This window comes from Pongo pygmaeus, chromosome 14 (assembly GCF_028885625.2).
Source record: "Pongo pygmaeus isolate AG05252 chromosome 14, NHGRI_mPonPyg2-v2.0_pri, whole genome shotgun sequence".
In the NCBI taxonomy this organism is placed as follows: Eukaryota; Metazoa; Chordata; class Mammalia; order Primates; family Hominidae; genus Pongo; species Pongo pygmaeus.
Genome location: NC_072387.2, coordinates 123,304,585 through 123,325,001, shown reverse-complemented (window position 1 = coordinate 123,325,001; position 20,417 = coordinate 123,304,585). Strand labels below are relative to the sequence as shown.

General features: G+C 53.6%; 2 protein-coding genes across 4 annotated transcripts in view; one reads left to right on the top strand and one right to left on the bottom strand.

Annotated features, from left to right (window-relative positions):
- GRTP1 (growth hormone regulated TBC protein 1) overlaps nt 1–9,851 on the top strand; it is a 38,568-nt gene extending 28,717 nt beyond the window's left edge. For 2 of the 3 annotated variants that reach the window (XM_054447069.2, XM_054447070.2), the window contains 3 exons: nt 7,941–8,113; nt 8,186–8,371; nt 9,472–9,851. In XM_054447069.2, the coding sequence (XP_054303044.1) occupies nt 7,941–8,113; nt 8,186–8,371; nt 9,472–9,561 (449 nt within the window). In that variant the 3' untranslated portion in view covers nt 9,562–9,851. The remainder of the gene's footprint in view (nt 1–7,940; nt 8,114–8,185; nt 8,372–9,471) is intronic. The other variant, XM_054447071.1, reaches the window with a different exon arrangement.
- Nucleotides 9,852–10,621: 770 nt separating this feature from the next.
- Nucleotides 10,622–20,417, bottom strand: part of LAMP1 (lysosomal associated membrane protein 1) — a 29,806-nt gene continuing 20,010 nt past the window's right edge. Inside the window, exons 5-9 of the mRNA XM_054447067.2 lie at nt 14,245–14,432; nt 13,430–13,555; nt 12,404–12,470; nt 12,157–12,327; nt 10,622–11,604 (exon numbers count right to left, since the gene is read on the bottom strand). Coding sequence (XP_054303042.1) covers nt 11,465–11,604; nt 12,157–12,327; nt 12,404–12,470; nt 13,430–13,555; nt 14,245–14,432 — 692 coding nt within the window. The 3' untranslated portion in view covers nt 10,622–11,464. The remainder of the gene's footprint in view (nt 11,605–12,156; nt 12,328–12,403; nt 12,471–13,429; nt 13,556–14,244; nt 14,433–20,417) is intronic.

The following is a 20,417-nucleotide window of genomic DNA, read 5'->3' as shown; positions in this document are numbered from 1 at the left end:
AGTGAGCTGAGTTTGTACCACTATACTCCAGCCTGGGCGACAACAGCAAGACTCCATCTCAAAAAGAAAAAGAAAAAAATCCTGTCATTTGCAGCAGCATGGAGGGAACCAGAGGACACTGTGTTAAGTGAAATAAGCCAGGTGCAGAGACAGATATCACATGTTCCCACCCCCATGTGGGCGCTAAATAAAAATGAAACGCATGGAGGCAGAGAGCAGAAGGGCGGTTACCAGAGGCCGGGAGGGGAGGGGGATAGAGAGGCTCGTTAGTGGTTACAGACAGTAACCTACAGTTAGAAGAAGTGAGACCGAGTGTTAGTAGATCAGACCCACTATAGGTAACAGTAACATGTATTTCAAAATAGCTAGAAGAGAAGATTTGGAATGTTCCCAACACAAACAGATGGTAAATGTGGGTGGATCCCAGTTACCCAGGTTTTTGTTTTTTGTTTTTCGTGAGACGGAGTCCCGCTCTGTCTCCCAGGCTGGAGTGCAATGGCACGATCTCTGCTCACTGCAATCTCTGCCTCCTGGGTTCAAGCGATTCTCCTGCCTCAGCCTCCCCAGTAGCTGGGATTACAGGCGCCCGCCACCACGGCTGGCCTCCAGTGACCCAGGTTTGATCATGACACATTGAATGCCTGTATCAAAACATCACATGGACCCCATTAATATGTACACCTATTAGGTATCCATAAATATTAAAAATAAAAAAAAAAACTTTTTAGCATTATAAAACTGATAGGTTTAAGAATTAGCCAAACTTGGCCAGGCGCGGTGGCTCATGCCTGTAATCCCAGCACTTTGGGAGGCTGAGGCAGGTGGATCGCGAGGTCAGGAGATCGAGACCATCCTGGCTAACACGGTGAAACCCCGTGTCTACTAAAAATACAAAAAATTAGCCGGGCGTGGTGGCGGGCACCTGGGCTGTGTGTCTTAGCATTGCCCCGGGTTACACGTGAGGAACCCTTGGGCCCCTTCGGTCTGTGCATGGGAGTCTGCACCTCTTTCTCTTCCTGTCCAAGCACTTGGGGAAGCCAACCCGCTGAGCTTGGCGCCGCAGGCTTTCCTGATGGGGATATCCCGGCGCCCTCCGGCTGGGCCCCTCTCCTCGAAATTTCCTGCAGACTGGCGGCTGAATCAAGACCTGATGCCATTAGAAGAGGCGGGATAAATGCTAGATCCCTTGGCTTTATGTCCCCGCCCTCAAGATAATAAATTGGCATCTGGTCACTGAAAGGGGGTCGGTCAGTGCTGTGTGTCCGTGTAACTGTGGACTCCTGGGCTGCACACACTGGAGGGTTTTTATCCTTCTTGAAGCTCAGGTTGCCCCATCTGTGGCCAGCGGGAGCCTCTTCTGGTTGGCCCCTGAGTCCTGTGGGTATGAATGTGGTGCCGACGGCTTCCTCGAGTCTGCAGGACGGGCTACTCTGGGCCCATCCCATGGGCCTTCTGCCCCAGACCTGGGCCCGCCTGTTTCTCCAGGAAACTCGCGTAATATGTGTCACTGGGCCTTTGTCAGTGTGGCTCCTGAAGCTTGTTCTTGGGTGGATTCCTCGGGATGTGTTTGTGGGAACTGTACTCACGGAGTGCTTGAAGACCGTCGGGTGGGATCTGGGAACTGGGAGGTGGTGTCGGTGTTTAGTGTCGAGGTGGCCATACTGTTGTTTGGGAAAGCACACCCTGGAGTATTTGGTGTGATGGGGCAGTGGGTGTGCAGCTCTGCCTCACACAGTCCAGGGGATGGAGGCAGGTGTGCGTGTGCACGTGTGTGCCCGTGTGGTGTGTGTGTGCACGTGTGTACCTGTGTGTGGTGTGCATGTGCACATGTGTACCTGTGTGTGGTGTGTGTGTGCACGTGTGTGTGTGGTGTGTGTGTTTGTGTGGTGTGCACGTGCACCTGTGTACCTGTGTGTGGTGTGTGCACGTGTGTGCACGTGTGCACTTGTGTACCTGTGTGTGGTGTGCGTGTGCACGTGAGTACCTGTGTGTGGTGTGCGTGTGCACGTGAGTACCTGTGTGTGGTGTGCGTGCAGATAGGGAGGTGACGGGGGAGCAAATGTGCTGAAATGTTCACAGTCGGGGAATCCGATGGGGATGTGGGGGTTCTTTGTGCAGTTCTTATTGTTGCTGTTTCATGGCTAGGTTTTTTTTAAATTTATTTTTTATTTTGTTGCCCAGGCTGGTCTGGAACTCCTGGGCTCAAGCAATCCTCCCACCTCGGCCTCCCAAAGTGCTGGGATTACAGGCATAAGACATGGCACCGGGCCCAAAATCCATTTTAAGAAATGTAAACAAAAGGCTAGGCATGGTGGGTCACGCTTGTAATCTCAGCACTTTGGGAGGCCGAGGTGGGTGGATCGCCTGAGGTCAGGAATTCGAGACCAGCCTGGCCAACATGAAACCCCGTCTCTACTGAAAATACAAAAAATTAGCCGGGCGTGGTAGCGGATGCTACTCAGCTACTCAGGAGGCTGAGGCAGGAGAATCGCTTTAACCTGGGAGGCGGAGGTTGCAGTGAGCCGAGATTACACCACTGCAGTCCAGCCTGGGTGACAGAGTGAGACTCCGTCTAAAAAAAAAAAAGTAAACCCAACAGCAAACCCAGCCTTGCAGCTTCCTTGCTGTGACCTGAGCTGTCTGAGAAGGCTCATGCCCCGTAAGGGCTGTGCCACGCTGAAGTCTCCTCAGGAAAAGAGATGCAGAGAGGCTGGCTTGGGCGGTGGGGGTGCACAGCTGCTGGGTGGGCACCCGGGTGGCTCCCGCACTGGCTCTCCTTGCTGTGCCTTCTTGGCATCTCCTCCTGGGCCGCCTCCCATGCTGCAGCCCGTGCCTCCTGGCACTCCAGCCCCGCAGCTGTGGTCACTCACAGAGGCAGGGCCATCCTGGTAGCAGCCGCCCCTGTGCCCCCAACCCCCAGGTCATGCACCTGGTCTCTGCCATGGTCAGTCCTGTGGCTCAGGTGAGGAGCAAAGACACTGTCTGTTGGGAAGAGGTCGATTCCTCCTATCTTGATGGAGCCGGGGCTGGGCAGGTGCTTCTTCACAGGAGAGCTGCGACCGGTTTCCATGCACACACCTGGGCTCCCATGCACACACCTGGTTTTCCATGCAAACACCTGGGCTCCTATGCACACACCTGGGCTTCCATGCTCACACCTGGGTTTCCACGCACACACCTGGGCTTCCATGCTCACACCTGGGTTTCCACGCACACACCTAGGTTTCCATGCACACACCTGGGCTTCCATGCACACACCTGGGTTTCCATCCATGCACCTGGGCTTCCATGCACACACCTGGGTTTCCATGCACACACCTGGGCTCCCATGCACACACCTGGGCTTCCATGGACACACCTGCTTTCCATCCACGCACCTGGGCTCCCATGCACACACCTGGGTTTCCGTGCACACACCCGGGCTCCCATGCACACACCCGGGCTTCCATGCACACACCCAGGCTTCCATGCACACACCCGGGTTTCCATGCACACACCCGGGCTTCCATGCACACACCCGGGTTTCCATGCACACACCCGGGCTTCCATGCACACACCCGGGTTTCCATGCACACACCCGGGCTTCCATGCACACACCCGGGTTTCCATGCACACACCCGGGTTTCCATGCACACACCCGGGCTCCCATGCACACACCCGGGTTTCCGTGCACACACCCGGGCTCCCATGCACACACCTGGGTTTCCGTGCACACACCTGGGCTCCCATGCACACACCTGGGTTTCCATGCACACACCTAGGTTTCCATGCACACACCCGGGCTCTCATGCACACACCAGGGCTCCCATGCACGCACCTGGGCTCCCATGCACACACCTGGGTTTCCATGCACACACCTGGGTTTTTATGCACACACGTGGGCTCCCATGCACACACCCGGGTTTCCATGCACACACCCGGGCTTCCATGCACACACCCGGGCTTCCATGCACACACCCGGGTTTCCAAGCACACACCTGGGCTCCCATGCACACACCCGGGCTCCCATGCACGCACCCGGGCTCCCATGCACGCACCGGGGCTCCCATGCACGCACCTGGGCTCCCATGTACACACCTGGTTTTCCATGCACACTTGCATCAGCTGCATCCCCCGCCCACCTGGGCGCCCAGCTCCCTCCTTGGCATTGACGCCATTATCTCATTCACGTAACCATTTTCTGATTATCTTTTATGAGTCACTCTCATCGTGTTAATACTGAAGAAGAGGGAGAAGTCTAGATAAAGATCGGAACCGCCCACCACCCCATCAGTGGGGGTGAGCCCCACAAATGGTATTTTCGGTGCAAGCCTGGGTCGTCTTTGTGCACACGGGGCGGCTATTTTAGAAACACCTGGAGTGCTTTGTACTAGTCCCGCATCCCATCTTTTTCATTTGACATCGCGTGGTGGGAATTTCCACACATCTTGCAGTAATTTATTTTTATTTTTATTTTTGTTTTGAGATGGAGTTTCACTCTGTTGCCCAGGCTGGAGTGCGGTGGCACGATCTCGGCTCACTGCAACCTTCATCTCCCGGGTCAAGCAATTCTGCTCAGCCTCCTGAGTAGCTGAGTAACTGGGATTACAGGCGTGCGCCACCACGCCCAGCTAATTTTTGTATTTTTAGTAGAGATGGGGTTTCACCATGTTGGCCAGGCTAGTCTCAAACTTATGACCTCAGGTGATCTACCCGCCTCGGCCTCCCAAAGTGCTGCGATTACAGGTGTGAGCCACCGCGCCCGGCCAATGCAGTAATTTTTAAGCTCTCTCCCGATGTCTCCGTGGCACTGCAGTGTGTTATGTGTGGATTATACCTTCCTTAACTGTCGCTGGTCGGGAGGAAGAAAGGTTCCCCTGTACACCTTCGGTCCCCCAGCTGGGCTCTGTACATGGGACTGCCTGAAGACTGAATAATGAGTGAGAAAAAGACGCTTATCAACACGTGTGTCACGCACACCCTGGAGAGCACCCGGATCAGGGGACACAAAGCGTGGCTGGAGCCTGGGCGCATTCACCATCCTGGGCAGCCTGCTACCTTCAGGCTTCTGGGCAGGGAAGGGAACCAAGAAAATTTAGTCCACAGGCTGCTTTGTAAGGTTTGAGATGCGTCAGGCTTCTGGGCGGGGAAGGGAATCAGGAAAATTTAGTCCATAAGGCTGCTTTGTAAGGTTTGAGATGCGGATTTCAGGGGTGTCTTTCCTGGTAGGGAAAGGGAGAGGGAGACGCCCCTGGGAATGGAAACTCCCTTCACAGAAGGCTGCACAAACCATTTAATGTTTTGGCCGCCCAGGAATTCCAGACCAGCCTGGGCAACATGGTGAAACCTTCTCTCTACAAAAAATATTTAAAAGTTAGCTGGGTGTGGTGGCGCACACCTGTGGTCCCAGCTACGCAGGAGGCTGAGGCAGGGGGATCACTTGAGCCCAGGAGGTTGAGGCTGCAGTGAGCTGTGATAGCACCACTGCACTCCAGCTTGGGCGACAGAGTGAGACCCTGTCTCAAAAAAAAAATTGTTTGAGTCTTCAACTCACACCTTTTATTTTCTAAATGAAAGCACCAGGGTGGAGAACTGGCCTGTGAGTGCGTGTGAGAGAGTGGTCTTGGGACTCACACCTGCTCTCGGAGGAAGATCTGCAGAGTGGAAATGAAGTAGAGAGGAGGAAGCCACAGCCATGTGCAGACGCCCGTGCCCACTGTCTTTGTGTGGCCCCTGCCCACGTCTGACCGCAGACCCTGAGGGGTGTGCAGGGGAGTGTCAGAGCTATGCCCCCTGTCCTGGCCTGGCAGGTGCCGTCCTGGAGCCTCGGTGATGAATGCACAGTGTTGGGTGGTTTGCAGAGGCGTGGATGTCCCCAGAAGGACAGGGACAAGGAGCCTTGGGGGATAGCGGCGTGAGACCAGATGAGGTGGTCACCTGGGAACATCAGTGTCTGCGCTTCAGCCTGAGGGATGAGCCCCTTCTGCAGGGAGCAGCCGCTGCGCCCGCTGGGCCTGGGAGGAACCGCCTTGCCCTCGATGTTCAAGGAAGGGAAAGAAGCTGCGGCTTTAATTTAATCCTCGCCTTGGTGGCCGGCTCAGCCTGGTGGAGTTTAGAGAATGAGTTCAGCGCCTCTATTTTTGGAAGCTGCTCTAAGCTTCTCTGTGTCTGGGGCCAAGGTCAGGCTGTGCGTCTCTGCAGACCCCCTGCTGCCCAGCACTCAAGCCCCCCTGCCACACCACCTGTGGGGTTGGGGGCCACCTGCGGAACCAGGGTAGGCACTGATTGATGGTTCCTCACCCCTCTCTCCCCAGCTGGAACGGTATGTGCTCAGCTAAGAAGGTGAAAGATGAGCAAAGCGCTCAGAACCCCAGCGGCAGGTGCAGAACAAGGATATGGAAGGGAGGCGTTTTTAATCCCTGGCGCCTGCTCACTGAATTGGCTCTGGCTAAATCACCTTCAGAGGCATTAGTATTTACTATTAAACCGACTTCACTGTGTGCTTACTCTGAAAAGCAGTGACAGGACTGTAGTGTTGCATCAGTGTTTGTGATGGTTCTATTTTAACCAAGATTTTGAATTAACAAGAACAGGCTGGGCGCAGTGGCTCACACCTGTAATCCCAGCACTTTTGGAGGCCGAGGCGGGCAGATCATGAGGTCAGGAGTTCGAGACCAGCCTGACCAATATGGTGAAACTTTGTTTCTACTGAAAATACAAAAATTAGCTGGGCGTCGTGGCGAGCACCTGTAGTCCCAGCTACTCAGGAGGCGAAGGCAGGAGAATGGCTTGAACCCAGGAGGCAGAGAGGTTCTAGGGAGCTAAGATCATGCCACTACACTCCAGCCTGGGTGACAGAGCAAGACTCTGTCTCAAAAAAATAAAATAAAATTTACTATAACTCATTACGTGAACAAGTTAAAAAATTATGTAGGTAAACACAAAAGTGCTTTGGTAAGACAAATGTCCATTCAAAAGAAGGGCAAGCTGTTGGAAGTGTTTATCTGAGTACGTTTTATTTCTATTATGGTAAAATACACAGAACATAGAATGTACCATCTTACCCATGTCTTTCCCTTGTGCAGTTGAGTGGCACGAGGGCCGCTCACCTCGCTGTGTAACCATTGCCGCCGCCCTCTCCAGAGCTGTTTCATCTTCCCAGACTGAATCTTGGTCCCGTCACTCCCTCCCTCCCGCTGCTCTGGCCTGACTCCCTCCCTTTCTAAGGCTGAATAATATTCCATCGTGTGGACATTCACATGTTGCTTATCCACTTGTCTGCCAACGGACACGTGGGTTGCCTCCATCTCTTGGCTGTTGTGAATAGTTCTGCTAGGAACACGGGGGTGCCTACACCTCCTTGCGCCTCTGTTTTCCACCTGCAGATTTTTGTTTGTTTTTTTTTTGAGACAGAGTCTCGCTCTGTGGCCCAGACTGGAATGCAGTGGTGCGATCTTGGCCCACTGCAACCTCCACCTCCCAGGTTCAAGCGATTCTCCTGCCTCAGCTTCCCGAATAGCTGGGGTTACAGGTGCCCACCACCACACCCGGCCAATTTTTGTATTTTGAGTAGAGACGGGGTTTCAGCCATGTCAGCCAGGCTGGTCTTGAACTCCTGACTTTAGGTGATCCACCCGCCTCGGCCTCCCAAAGTGCTGGGATTACAGGCGTGAGCCACTCCCCAGCCCTCCACCTGCAGATTTTAACTGATGCCCAGCCAGGTGGCATCCAGCCTATCCCTCCAGCCTCAGGGACGTCCTGAAAGGCCTGGCTGTGGGGGTCGCTCCCCACGAGCCCTATGTCTGCAGGCCTCAGCCCGACTCTTCCTCTCCAACTTTGTCCCTCCCTCTTGGGAGGGGTCCTCCCGGGGTGGCCCTGTTGTCTTTGTCTGGCTCCGAGGGGAACGGGGCTTGTGGAGGTGATGGGAGTGTCTCGGGGTCTTTTCTCCCCCTGCCTGGCAGATTACTACAGCCCGGCCATGCTGGGCCTGAAGACCGACCAGGAGGTCCTCGGGGAGCTGGTGCGGGCGAAGCTGCCGGCTGTAGGGACCCTGATGGAGCGTCTCGGTGTGCTGTGGACGCTGGTGGTGTCCCGCTGGTTCATCTGCCTGTTTGTGGACATCCTGCCTGTGGAGGTGAGCGCCTGACTCGGGCCCCGGGGCGGGTGGACCGCCAGGGAGTGACGCTGGGTTCCCATGTCTCTGCAGACAGTGCTTCGGATCTGGGACTGTTTATTTAACGAAGGCTCGAAGATTATCTTCCGGGTAGCCCTGACCTTAATTAAGCAGCACCAGGAGTTGATTTTGGAAGCCACCAGCGTTCCAGACATTTGCGATAAGTTTAAGCAGATAACCAAGGGGAGTTTCGTGATGGAGTGTCACACGTTTATGCAGGTGAGTGTGTGGGGCTGCATGTGGCTCCGTCCCCTCCCAGGGGGCCCCGCCTCACCTGCAGCCTGGGGGCTGCTCTGACCACCCGGAGGGTGCACAGGACGGGCACCAGTGAGCACAGGGCACAGGATGAGCCTCCAGCTCTGTCCTGCATCTGCCCCCTGTGCCTGGCCTCCGAGGGCTTTCCTGTCTATGGCGGCCCTGTCTTGGCCCTGGCACTGCAGACGCTGCTCCTGGTCCTAACGGCTGTATTCATCTGCTATGTGTGGTGCCAGAAGTGTGGCTTCCCGAGCCCCGGCCTCCCCACTAGGTCCTGGACCTGGCGCAGGCCCTGTAGACTCAGGCCCTCATGAGGGCGTTGTGGGAGCTGCACCCGACAGGCCTTCTGAGGAAGCCGAGACGCCAGGAGCGGCTCAGGCCTGGGAGTCAGTAGTTTCCTAAGAGGGAGTGGAGGCTCGGGGCCACTCTGGGTGCAGCATGGCAAATGTGGGCGGTATTTCAGCAGCCGGGGCTTCATCAAAGAGAAGACCATGTTGGCTGGGCACGGTGGCTCACGCCTGCAGTCCCAGCACTTTGGGAGGCCAAGGCGTGTGGATCACCTGAGGTCGGGAGTTCAAGACCAGCCTAGCCAACACGGTGAAACCCCGTCTCTACTAAAAAATACAAAAATTAGCCAGGTGTGGTGGCTCACGCTTATGTAGTCCCAGTTACTCAGGAGCCTGAGGCACGAGAATCAGTTGAACCTGGGAGGTGGAGGTTGCAGTGAGCCGAGATCGTGCCACTGCACTCCAGCCTGGGCAACAGAGCAAGACTCTGTCTCCAAAAAAAAAAAAAAAAAAAAAAAGTCTAAAGGAAGCGGATGGTCTTTTCTTCAACTGTTTGATTGTTTGATTCATTTAATATTTTCGAGCAGCAGAGCTGCGGTCCTAGGCCCCAGGGCAGGAGTGAGATGGTGACAATCTGTGGGTCACCCCAGAACCCCTTGGATGTGGACGCTCCTCCCTCACCTCACACGAGGCCCGTCTGTCTGCCTGCCAGTCTGGGAGAGCTAAGGTAGAAATGTGTTGTTGGGTTTGTTTTTAAACTAATTGTTTGCCTTCCAGAAAATATTTTCAGAACCTGGAAGCTTATCCATGGCCACCGTCGCCAAGCTCCGCGAGAGCTGCAGGGCCCGGCTGCTGGCACAGGGGTGAGCGTGCCTGTCCCCTGCATTGCTCGTCTCTGCACTGACGATGCCCCTTTCCAGAGTTGACACTGGACCAACTTTCACTGCTTTCCTTTTTAGTGTTGTAAATACTTGACATCACTACACTTTAGTTGTGAATTTTTTGAGAGCAGTTTAAAATCAGGTCATTCTACCAGCTTTTGATGATTAGCTATGAAGTCATACTTTTTAAAGAAAACTTATTTTTACCTGAGATATCAATAATATATAAAATGTGAGTGTGGGTTTGTATCTAATAAAGTATGCCAACACCTGTGAGTCTGTGATCAGTTTCTCAGTTGACTGGACATTAACATAGTGAGTGGTCACTGAGGTCTTACCAACGGCAGTGTAAATATTCCATTGCAGAGCGTGCAGTTTGTGAGGCTTCTGCACACAGTAGGTGCAGAAAGGTCTCTCCTTAGAAAGGTAATTATTTTTTCCCTTCAACTTTTAAGTTCTGGGTACAGGTGGAGGGTGTACAGGTCTGTTGCACAGGTAAACGTGTGCCATGGTGATTTGCTGCACAGACCATCCTGTCACCTAGGTATGAAGCCAGCATCCCTTAGCTATTCTTCCTGATGCTCTCCCTGCCCCGACCCCAACAGGCCCCAGTGTGTGGTGTTCCCCTCCTTGTGTCCATGTGTTCGCATCAGAAGCGCCCACTTACAAGTGAGAACAAGTGGTGTTTGGTTTTCTGTTCCTGTGTTAGTTTGCTGAGGATAATGGCTTCCAGCTCTATCCATGTCCCTGCAGGGAACAAGATTTCTTACCTCTTTATGGCTGCATAGTATTCCATGGTATCTATGTATGAAAGATCATTTTTTTAATGATTTAAAAATTATCATGTTACATGAATGAACCAGACAACCGTGCCAGGCACTCGGGCCACTCCAACACCATTCCCTACGTCTGGCACCAAGACCACCCTCACCCCCCGTTTCCCTGACACCCTTCTCTCTGCACCGAGACCACCCTCAACCCCGTTTCCCTGACGTCCTTCTCTCACGAGCTCCCATTTTAGCTGACAAAAGGACAAGGCCCACACAAAAAAGAAAGAGGCTTTTTATTTATTACATTGTTACAGGCAATGCATTACGTGAGCTGGTCCTGTGTACAATCCCCAAGCCACGGCGAAATATCAGGAGAACGCACCTATCTCACATTGTACACAGCGCAGAACAGGATCACCCCGAATGTCAACAGAAGACCAAAAATCACTTTACAAAAAAAAATAAAAATAACACCCATTTTTATATTTAAAAAAGTGCCAGCCCTTGAGCTGCAGAGCATTAGAGACGCCCAAGGACGTGCCGCCACTGGAGCGAGGCCACCAGCTGCGTGTGGCCAGGCCTGTCCTGGCCTTTAAAGCTGAACTGAAGCGCTCCAGACACTCATCTCTGGAGTTCCTCTGTCTTAGGATTTTCCCTCTCTACTGTTGTAATGTGTGAGCATGTCAGCCTCACGACAAGTGACCTTCATGCGTCCTACGTGTGACGGCCGGAGGCTTTCCCTTTGTAAGGCTTAAATCTGAGTGCAGTAAAGAATGAAGAAACCAAACACCAGAACCCTAAAGTCAAATGACAGTGGAGCCAATTTAGAGCGGCACCCCCACCCCCTCAGAGAGAGCAGCACCCCCACCCTCAAAATTCTACTTTGGTAAATATTAATGTTTAACCAGTTAGCAAAATATTTAACCCAGTTAGCAAAATTAACACCGTCATTTCAATAGTTACTCTGTTGTGCATAGTAAATGCTGCAAGATGAACTTCACATTGGATGAAGCAGATTTGAGAAATGTTTGCCAGAAAGTGTGCCTCCCCCTCGACAGGACCCTAAGCCCAGGGAAAGGAACAGAGGCCCCTGCAGCTGCTGTGCCTGCGCGCACCAGGCTAGATCGTCTGGTAGCCGGCGTGACTCCTCTTCCTGCCGACGAGGTAGGCGATGAGGACGATGAGGACCAGCCCCGCCAGGGCACCACCCACAGCGATGGGGATCAGCATGTTGTTCTCGTCCAGCAGACACTCCTCCACTGCCAAGACAGACGGATGGCGTCAGGGCTCCACTCACACAGGGGCCTGCAAACAGGCCTCTCTCCCCACCACTCCCCCACATCAGCCAAAAGGCAAAGAGGAACCCTGGTGGAAGGTTCCAGGTCTAGCTGGAATTGTCACTTGGGGAAGCTGCTGCAGAGACTGGTGCTCTCTGCACGGCGAGGAAACCACACACGTTTCTCCCGTCTGGAATCAGGGGCTGTGGCCGGACAGCTGTGCTGCGTCCAGGGCCTCTGGGCACATCAGATGACAGTGTTGTATTCAACTTTCATGGGAGAAGCGCCACCACTGTTTCTTAAAATGATTCCCTTACTCTCAAATGGTACCAGAGGCTCCCAGCTGAGAGACACGCTGGACCTCTCTAAAGCAGGGGGAGTTTCCTCCAGAATCTCAGACCGGGAAGAAGAAACAGCTCCTTGCAGAGGAACAGGGGCGTCGCCCCAGCCCACACAGAAGCGACTAAATGTCCACAGGCAGAGTCTGAAGCACATCCTCCACACCCCGCGACAGCTGCCCTCGGTGACACTCACCAGAGCCAAACTGGCCACCTTCCACCTTGAAAGCCTGGACCCACACTTTGAATATATTGACTGAAAACGCCTTCGTGACGCGGACATGCTCCTCGGCGTTGCACTTGTAGGAATTGCCGACGGCGGCCTGCAGCGCTCTCAGGGAGCCGTTGGCAGCTTTAAAGGCAGGGTCTGCAACACACAGAGAAGTCCAATGACTCCAGAGTACCCTGGGGGGCGGGGGCTCGCAGAGATTGTGGGTTCTCACCTCTGGCGTCGGGAAGAGTTGTATTCAACTGGATTCCTTGTAGGAAAAACCGGCTAGAACTTGCATTCTTAAAAAGAAAAATGATCTTTAATCACTGAGCAGATTCATAGAAAGATGATCTTTAACCACTTGGTGGATTCACACATTTATCATCAAACTTGAACAGTCATTTGGTAATAAACCTGACTTCCTACATTTCTAGTATTAGAACAAAACTGCAAAATATCTTGTCTATAAAAGGCATTGTGTATCTCTGGGGAATAAAAATTTTAGTTAGTTCCTTCCAGACCTTTCTCTGAGAGTCTTGCTCTGTCACCCAGGCTGGAGTGCAGTGGAGTGATCACGGCTCATTGCAACCTCAACTCCTGGGCTCAAGCGATCCTCCCACCTCAGCCTCCCAAGTAGCTGGGACCACAGGTGTGCGCCACTACGCCCAGCTAACTCGTTTTATTATCTGCAGAAACAGAGCCTCCCTGTGCTGCCCAGGCTGGTCCTTCCAGACCTCTTGAGAGAGTCAGAGTCTCTGGAAAACGGGGACTGCAGGAGCTATCATGACACAGGAAAGCATGATTTGGAAAGCTAAAATTATAAGAAACTGAACTGTTAATTCATTTGCACAGCGATTTAAAAAGATTGACAAGTGACAATTATATGCTTCATGTCTTATATTGCTAACTGCACAGGAGTCCTCCCAGGCAGAAATGCCACCACGGAGCCACAGGGCAGCAGCATCTGAAGCCAGAAGGCCGTGCGGCCTCACAGCAGCAGACCCTCCTCCTGCATCCCTCCCCTGCAGCCACTCCAACTGTGGCACGGCAGCCCCACCCACATCATCTGCCGCATCTGTGAATGGAATGGAAAAGGGAGAGGGGAACCAAGGAACTAAAAAGCCCAGGATAAAGGGAAGGCAGAAAAAAGTGAGGCAGCCTCCTTCCTAACGCTGCCTCCCATGAGCAGACCCAGGGCACAAAAAGACATGGTGGAGACACAGTGGGCGCCCTCAGAGAGGCGCCGCCCCAGCCTCACCATCCCGAACTGGAAGAGCAGGACGGTGATGCCCTCGCTGTGCAGCTCCAGAGTCACCAGGTGGGCGCCGCAGCTCCCGCTGGCCGAGGTCTTGTTGGGGTTGATATTGAGAAGCCTTGTCACCGTCTGCATCAGACAAGCAAGCAAGTCACCACCCTAGCTCAGGTTCCCCACACTCTCGAAAAGACAAAAAGAGTCCTGAAACCGTGAATTCAAGGCCACATTTGTTTTAACCAAAACCAGAAGGAAAACACCGGAAGACCACACTAGTGCAGATTTCGGGATCCCAAGATGACTCTCCCTGAGCCCGTGACAGCTGCTCTTGGAGCGCAGCGTCCCCGCGTGGAGGGCACCCAGCAGCACCACCTCCCCCTGCAGCGGTCAGCCCTGTAAACTCACCCCACGGCACTCAAGTCGACCCCCACAACCCCACAGCCTGTCACTATTAGGGGAGAAAAACTATTTCAAAAGAAAACTATAAAAATGTAACACTTAAATGTTTCCATGATAAATATGTAAAGAAAACTTAGGTTCTATCAGGGCCAAGTTTTAGGCTCCGTGGGCCACACTGCCCAATAGGCCATGCTGGGACACCAGCCTTGGATGATGGAACCAGCAGGACGGCTGTGATCCTACAAAACGGACTCACTGACACAGATGCCAGCTCTTGTCCTACAGGGTCACGTCCTGCAAGCTGAGCTCCCATCCTGACTTAACAGCATGACGTGCAGAGATGCGTGTTCTCAGTGCACGGGGAGCAGAGGCCCCAGCTCTACCGTGCCGTGCCCCTCTCCCAGGTGAGGCCCCAGCCGTACCGTGTTGTCCTTCCTCTCGTAGGTGAGGTTCAGCTGCAGCCCCATGCTGGCCAGCAGGCAGGTCCCATTGGTGCCGCTCACGTTGTACTTGTCCACAGAGGGGCTCTCGGGCACGGGTGAGGGCGAGGGGCTGGGTGGCGCAGGGGGCGCTGTGGTTGGGGAAGGCCTGTCTTGCTCACAGCGTGTCTCTGCAGGTGTAGTGGAGGGAGATTCAGGTCTGGGTTTCTCATAACCATCAGCAGTTACAGTAAGATCCAAACTCAGAAACAAAACTACGTCTGTGGACTCTGGCGTCCTTGGTGACTATTTTCTCAGTCTCCCGAAGTGGCTCTCGCTAATGCCTTTCTAGACACACAGGACAGAGCTGGGTCCTGCAGAGGGCAGACGGCTCAGGGTGGTGGGCACAGGCCCGTGGGGCACCCTCAGCCTCCACCTCCCACTGCCCAGGACGGTTCTGCCTGGGCAGCAGGCACTGCCCACCACACCCCAAGCCCTGTGGTTGGACAGGGGCCACTGTGCCACCCTCTTCCTAAAGTGAGGGAGAGAAAGCCTTGAACGCTGTCACAAAGGAGTGGATGCAGGAAGCTGTGCTGCGTGGCCGGCCACCTCACCCCCTGGGAAACGGTGACGACTCAGAAACTGCTCCCTGAGCTGTCGGGTGAGCGCCAGGATCATGCTGGAAACACTACCCAGAGGAAAGCAGAGTCTGCAGCACACACAGACCGGCCGGGGGGGATGCAGAGCAGCCAAGGAGGCCCTCTGGCAGGCCAGGGGTCAGGCAGTCTCCATGAGGACCCCCCGTGTGAGCAGAGACTCAAAGGCGGGCAAGGCTAGCCAGCTGTGTTGGGTCTTCATTTGGGGAGGGGGCTGTGGGGGATGGGCAAGCATCCTCACAAGGGAGAAGGCAGTGGGTGTGAGTGCGTCTGAAATCCCCAGACAAGAGGGCACAGTTCAGGGAATCCGTGGGAGTGGGGGGGCACATGGCACCCCTGGGGAATGCCCAGCAGTCTGAATGTGACTCTGTCCCTCAGCAATTCACCCACCAAGATGTTCAAAACACAAATTTCTACTCAAAGTCAAGGCAGACTGAACCCTAGGTAGAGCTCTACCGAGTCTTCTGTGGTCAGCACTCTCACCAACACACCATCAACCTCGAAATCAGGTTCTTTCTTTTACTACCTTGTTTCTGTGGATACTCAAGAATGATATTTATATAATTTCTACCCAATTCGATCCTTTCCACATCTCTGCTAGGCTGAGTCACCACACGTGAGCCCCACATATCCAGGGTGGGCAACCCTGCAGGGAATCTGCCACTCATAACTCCATCAGTCACTTGCTGCTTCCGCTTCCATCTCAACATTTAGTGTCCAATTCCCACCTTCACATCCCATCTACTCAGCGGAGGAAAGAGACAGGAAATGTCGCCTATGACCGTACCCCAACGGGTTCTGAGACACACACAGGAGTCCCCCCACTCCCCGGTGTAAAAGCCCCTTCTGGACAGAGCACAAGATGGCAGAGAAGAGCTGCAGTAACCACACCAAGCTCTGAAGTGAGAGGCACTGACGGCCACTGGGAGCCGTCCCAACCTGGGATGTGCTCAGGGACCCTTGCTCACTGCCCTTGGCTAAGCTGCAGGTTGACCAGTCCTTTCCAAAACAGCTTCACTTGCTGGGCGCAGTGGCTCATGCCTGTAATTCCAGGGCTTTGAGAGGCCAAGGAAGGAGGACTGCTTGAGCCCAGGAGTTCAAGGCCAGCCTGGGCAACACAGGCAGACCCCATCTCCACAAAGTTTTTTTTAAAAAATGAGCCAGGCATGGTAGCATGCGCCTTAGTCCTAGCTACTCAGAAGGCTGACTCGGGAGGGTCACTGGAGCCTGGGAGGCTGAGGCTGCAGTGAGCAGTTATTGTGCCACTGCACTCCAGCCCGGGAGACCCTGTCTCAAAAAAAAAAAAAAAAAAAAAAAAAAGAGCAGCTTCACAGTTCCTTTATAAAATGTTACAGAACACGGTTAAACAGGCAAGTTAAATGTGCAAAACCCAATCAAAACCGGCCAGTCTTGTCCAAATTCTAGTCTAGATGGCCACACGACACACAGAAAAAGTGTAACCTACACTGCTTTGACAATTATTTTTCACCTGTGATCCACGTGGCACATTCATTTCTCACCTTGTTTCTGTAGAGTGGTCACAAGAAGTTGGAAACAAAAATAAAACATCATCAGGTCTAACCACCAGTTTAAAAAATTGGAACTTGAGAAATAAGTGTGGATAAAATGCCCTCTTCCTTCTACCTGAATTACAAACGCAAACCCACACTCTCCTTCCCTGAACGCGTACTAAATCCCAAAGTCCTTCCTGCTGAGGGCGGAGGACACTGATGGAGAGCTCATCATGGAACACACTGGAGAGTGCCCTGAGCTGCCCGGGGGGAGATGGTGGCACAGGAGCCTCTGGGGAGACCTGAGGGTCCACTGTCACACCTCCTCCAGCCCCCTCCGGAGAGCAGCACACAGCCGGGCCTTTCCAAAGCTCATGTGCTCTGAAGGCCCCTCCTCCTCTCCCGGCAACAGCAGATACTCACATCAACCTGCAGGCTGCAATTCAGACCCTCAAAGGTGTCTGTGAGGATGAGATTGGTTTGCATGCAGGTTGCCGGCTCACAGCTCCCACAGCCTCTCTTACAGTCTTTTGTGACAATGTTGGGTGTGTCAGGCCTCTGACCTTCTCCTGTCCCTTTCACCTGTCCTGAGGGACTCTCATCCTCTCCACCTTTCTGATGGTAGGTATTTTTTTTCTTTTTTCTTTTTTTTTTTGCGACAGAGTCTCACTTCCTCTGCCACCCAGGCTAGAGTGCAGTGGCGCCATCTCAGCTCACTGCACCCTCCATCTCCAATGTTTTACCATCGATTCCTTCCATTTAAGCTATGAGTCAGACTGTGTTCCTAGGAAAAAAAAAAAAATGCTGCGGCTGGGCATGGTGGCTCATGCCTGTAATCCCAGCACTTTGGGAGGCCGATGCGGGTGGATCACAAGGTCAGGAGATCAAGACCATCCTGGCTAACACAGTGAAACCCTGTCTCTACTAAAAATACAAAAAATTAGCCAGGCGTGGTGACGGGTGCCTGTAGTCCCACCTACTCGGGAGGCTGAGGCAGGAGAATGGCGTGAACCTGGGAGGCGGAGCTTGCAGTGAGTCAATCACGCCACTGCACTCCAGCCTGGGTGACAGAGCGAGACTCCGTCTCAAAAAAAAAAAAAAAAAAATTATGCCAAATTGGGTGAGAGATGAGATATGGTGACCTCCATTTCCAACTCCTAACAGGAGTCAGGCAATCCTCTGATTCATTCAACAAGCGTGCACCTATCAGACCCTGAGGATAAAAGACGAAGACACCCCCACTCCTCCAGGTGAACTCATAAACCCAAAAGCCTGGCTGAGCCTCACCATAGATCTGCTAACCCCATATGGGCCTGGGCTGGAAATCCGGTTTGGATGGATACCTGGCTGACTCCAGCCTCAGGCAGAGCTGCACTCAGACCCTCTGGAGTGACAGTCATCTGCCCTATTTTGTTTTTTTGTTTTTGAGATGGAATCTTGCTCTGTCACCCAGGCTGGAGTGCAGTGGCATGATCTTGGCTCACTGCAACCTCCACCTCTCGGGTTCAAGCGATTCTCCTGCCTCAGCCTCCTGAGTAGGTGGGACTACAGGCACCTGCCACCACGCCCGGCTAATTTTTATATTTTTAGTAGAGACGGGTTTTTGCCATGTTGGCCAGGCTGGTCTCGAATTCCTGACCTGAGGTGATCCACCCACCTTGACTTCCCAAAGTGCTGGGATTACAGGACTGAGCCACCGCGCCCAGCCACATGTGTCCTACTTTGAAGATGCTCAGGAAGGAAGGTACAAAACCAACAGGAAAGTCCATTCAAAGTTGGCTTGTGCTTCATTTCCTTTTAAAATAAAATCTATGAGGTCCCCAAACTTTTTTAGATAAGATGATGTATTGAAAGGCAAGATGGGCCGGGCACGGTGGCTCACACCTATAATTCCAGCACTTTGGGAGGTCAGGAGCTCAACACCAGCCTGGCCAACCTGGTGAAATGCCCCCCTCTACTAAAAATACAAAAATTAACCAGACGTGGTGATGGGCACCTGTAATCCCAGCTACTCAGGAGGCTGAAGGAGGAGAATCGCTTGAACCCGGGAGGCAGAGATTGCAGTGAGCCCAGATGGCGCCACTGCACTCCAGCCTGGGCAACAGAGCAAGACTCTGTCTCAAAAAAAAAAAAAAAAAAAAAGACAAGATACATGAGGCTTTCTGGTGAAGCACCACCCAGGCAGGAAGCCCAGCCTCCAGGACGCCCCGCCCCAGGCACGCCGGCCTCTCCACACTGGCTGACTCCAGGAGGCCCCGCCCCAGGAATGCCAGCCTCTCCACACTGGTTCCCTCCAGGAGGCCACGCCCCAGGCACGCCGGCCTCTCCACACTGGCTGCCTCCAGGAGGCCACGCCCCAGGCACGCCGGCCTCTCCACACTGGTTCCCTCCAGGAGGCCACGCCCCAGGCACGTGGGCCTCTCCACACTGGCTGCCTCCAGGAGGCCACGCCCCAGGCACGCCGGCCTCTCCACACTGGCTGACTCCAGGAGGCCCCGCCCCAGGTACACCGGCCTCTCCACATTGGCTGCCTCCAGGAGGCCACGCCCCAGGCACGCAGGCATTTCCACAATGGCTCCCTCCAGGAGGCCACGCCCCAGGCACACCGGCATCTCCACACTGGCTGCCTCCAGGAGGGGCAAGTGGCCAGGGCTGGGCTGTCGGGCCTTTTTCCACTTGGAATCACATGCGTGTTCTCCATTAAAAAAGGAACCAACGTCCGGGATCTGGACACAGAGGGAGGCTGTGCATGCGCAGCGGCAAAGAATACACGGAAACCTAAGACTGCTCTAAAAAAACAGTCTATCTTAGAAGTAATTATTAACCTGAAGAAACAGGTTTCTCAAAAGAACCTAGCAAGCTTCTCCAGACCTGTGAAACCTTGTTTTTCATCTAGAGAATCCTGCCACCCGTCTCAGGGCGCTCAACATCCTTGCTGACCTCCACCTAGCAGCCCCTCACTTCCAGGCAGGAGTGAGTAAGCAGTCATGCCACGCGCACCCCTCGGTCACAGAGCCACATGGGGACGAGACACGTTCTGCAACCGTGTCCAGGCCTGGCCAGTAGGGAGTCCCCGGCCAAGGTCAGCATCCAATTCTCTCTCATTTCCCAAGCTCTGACAGACAGTGCGTGCCTTTCCTTTTCCTCTTCAAGCCACACTGATGCAGCCTAGAGGTAGCCAGCTAGGTGTGAAGCCCAGATAATTTGGAAATTGATAACCGTGAACACTACCCCCCATGTGTTACTCTAACTCCCACTAGGTAGGGAGCGCTGCCCCTAGCTGAAGTCATCTTTAGCTCTGGCTGAGGTGTGTCTGAGAGCATGAACACACCTAGACAGGCTGCCAGGCGGCTGTCCTCAGACACACGCAGCCCGTGACCTGGACAGGCTGCCAGATGGCCGTCCTCAGACACACGCAGCCCATGTGAGAGGACTGTAGCCCGCTCTTCCTGATGAAGCAGACCCGACTCCAGGCTCCATGTGAACAGAGGCTGCACCAGGAAAGGGGCTGTCACCATGGCCCCCGGGGCCTTGTGTTAAGGATTAAAGGCAGCAGCACCTACAGAGGACCCAGCTCCTAAGTGTGTTTCCTTCCAAGCCTCCCCTATGGCAGCCCACATGGCCCCATCAAGTCCCAGTCACACCCGGGGTTTCCAAGTTGGGCTCCTTTTCACCTACTCACCAGGGGAGGCAAAGTCTGCTGCAAAGCTACAGACAGTAAATATTTTAGACTTTGTGGGCTGTGGCTCTCTGTCAAGACAACACAGCCCTGCCACTGTTAATACAAAAGTAGCCACAGATAATGTGTAAATAAATGAATGTGGCTGTGTTCCAAGAAAACTTAATTAATTTATGGACACTGAATTTTACATAATCTTTATGTGTCAAGAAATATACGTTTTCTGATTTTTGGTATGTTACATTTATAAATCAAAAAGCCATTCTTAGCTCATAGGCTGTATGGAAACTGGAGGTGGGCAAGACCGGCCCAGCACCATGGGGTGCCGAC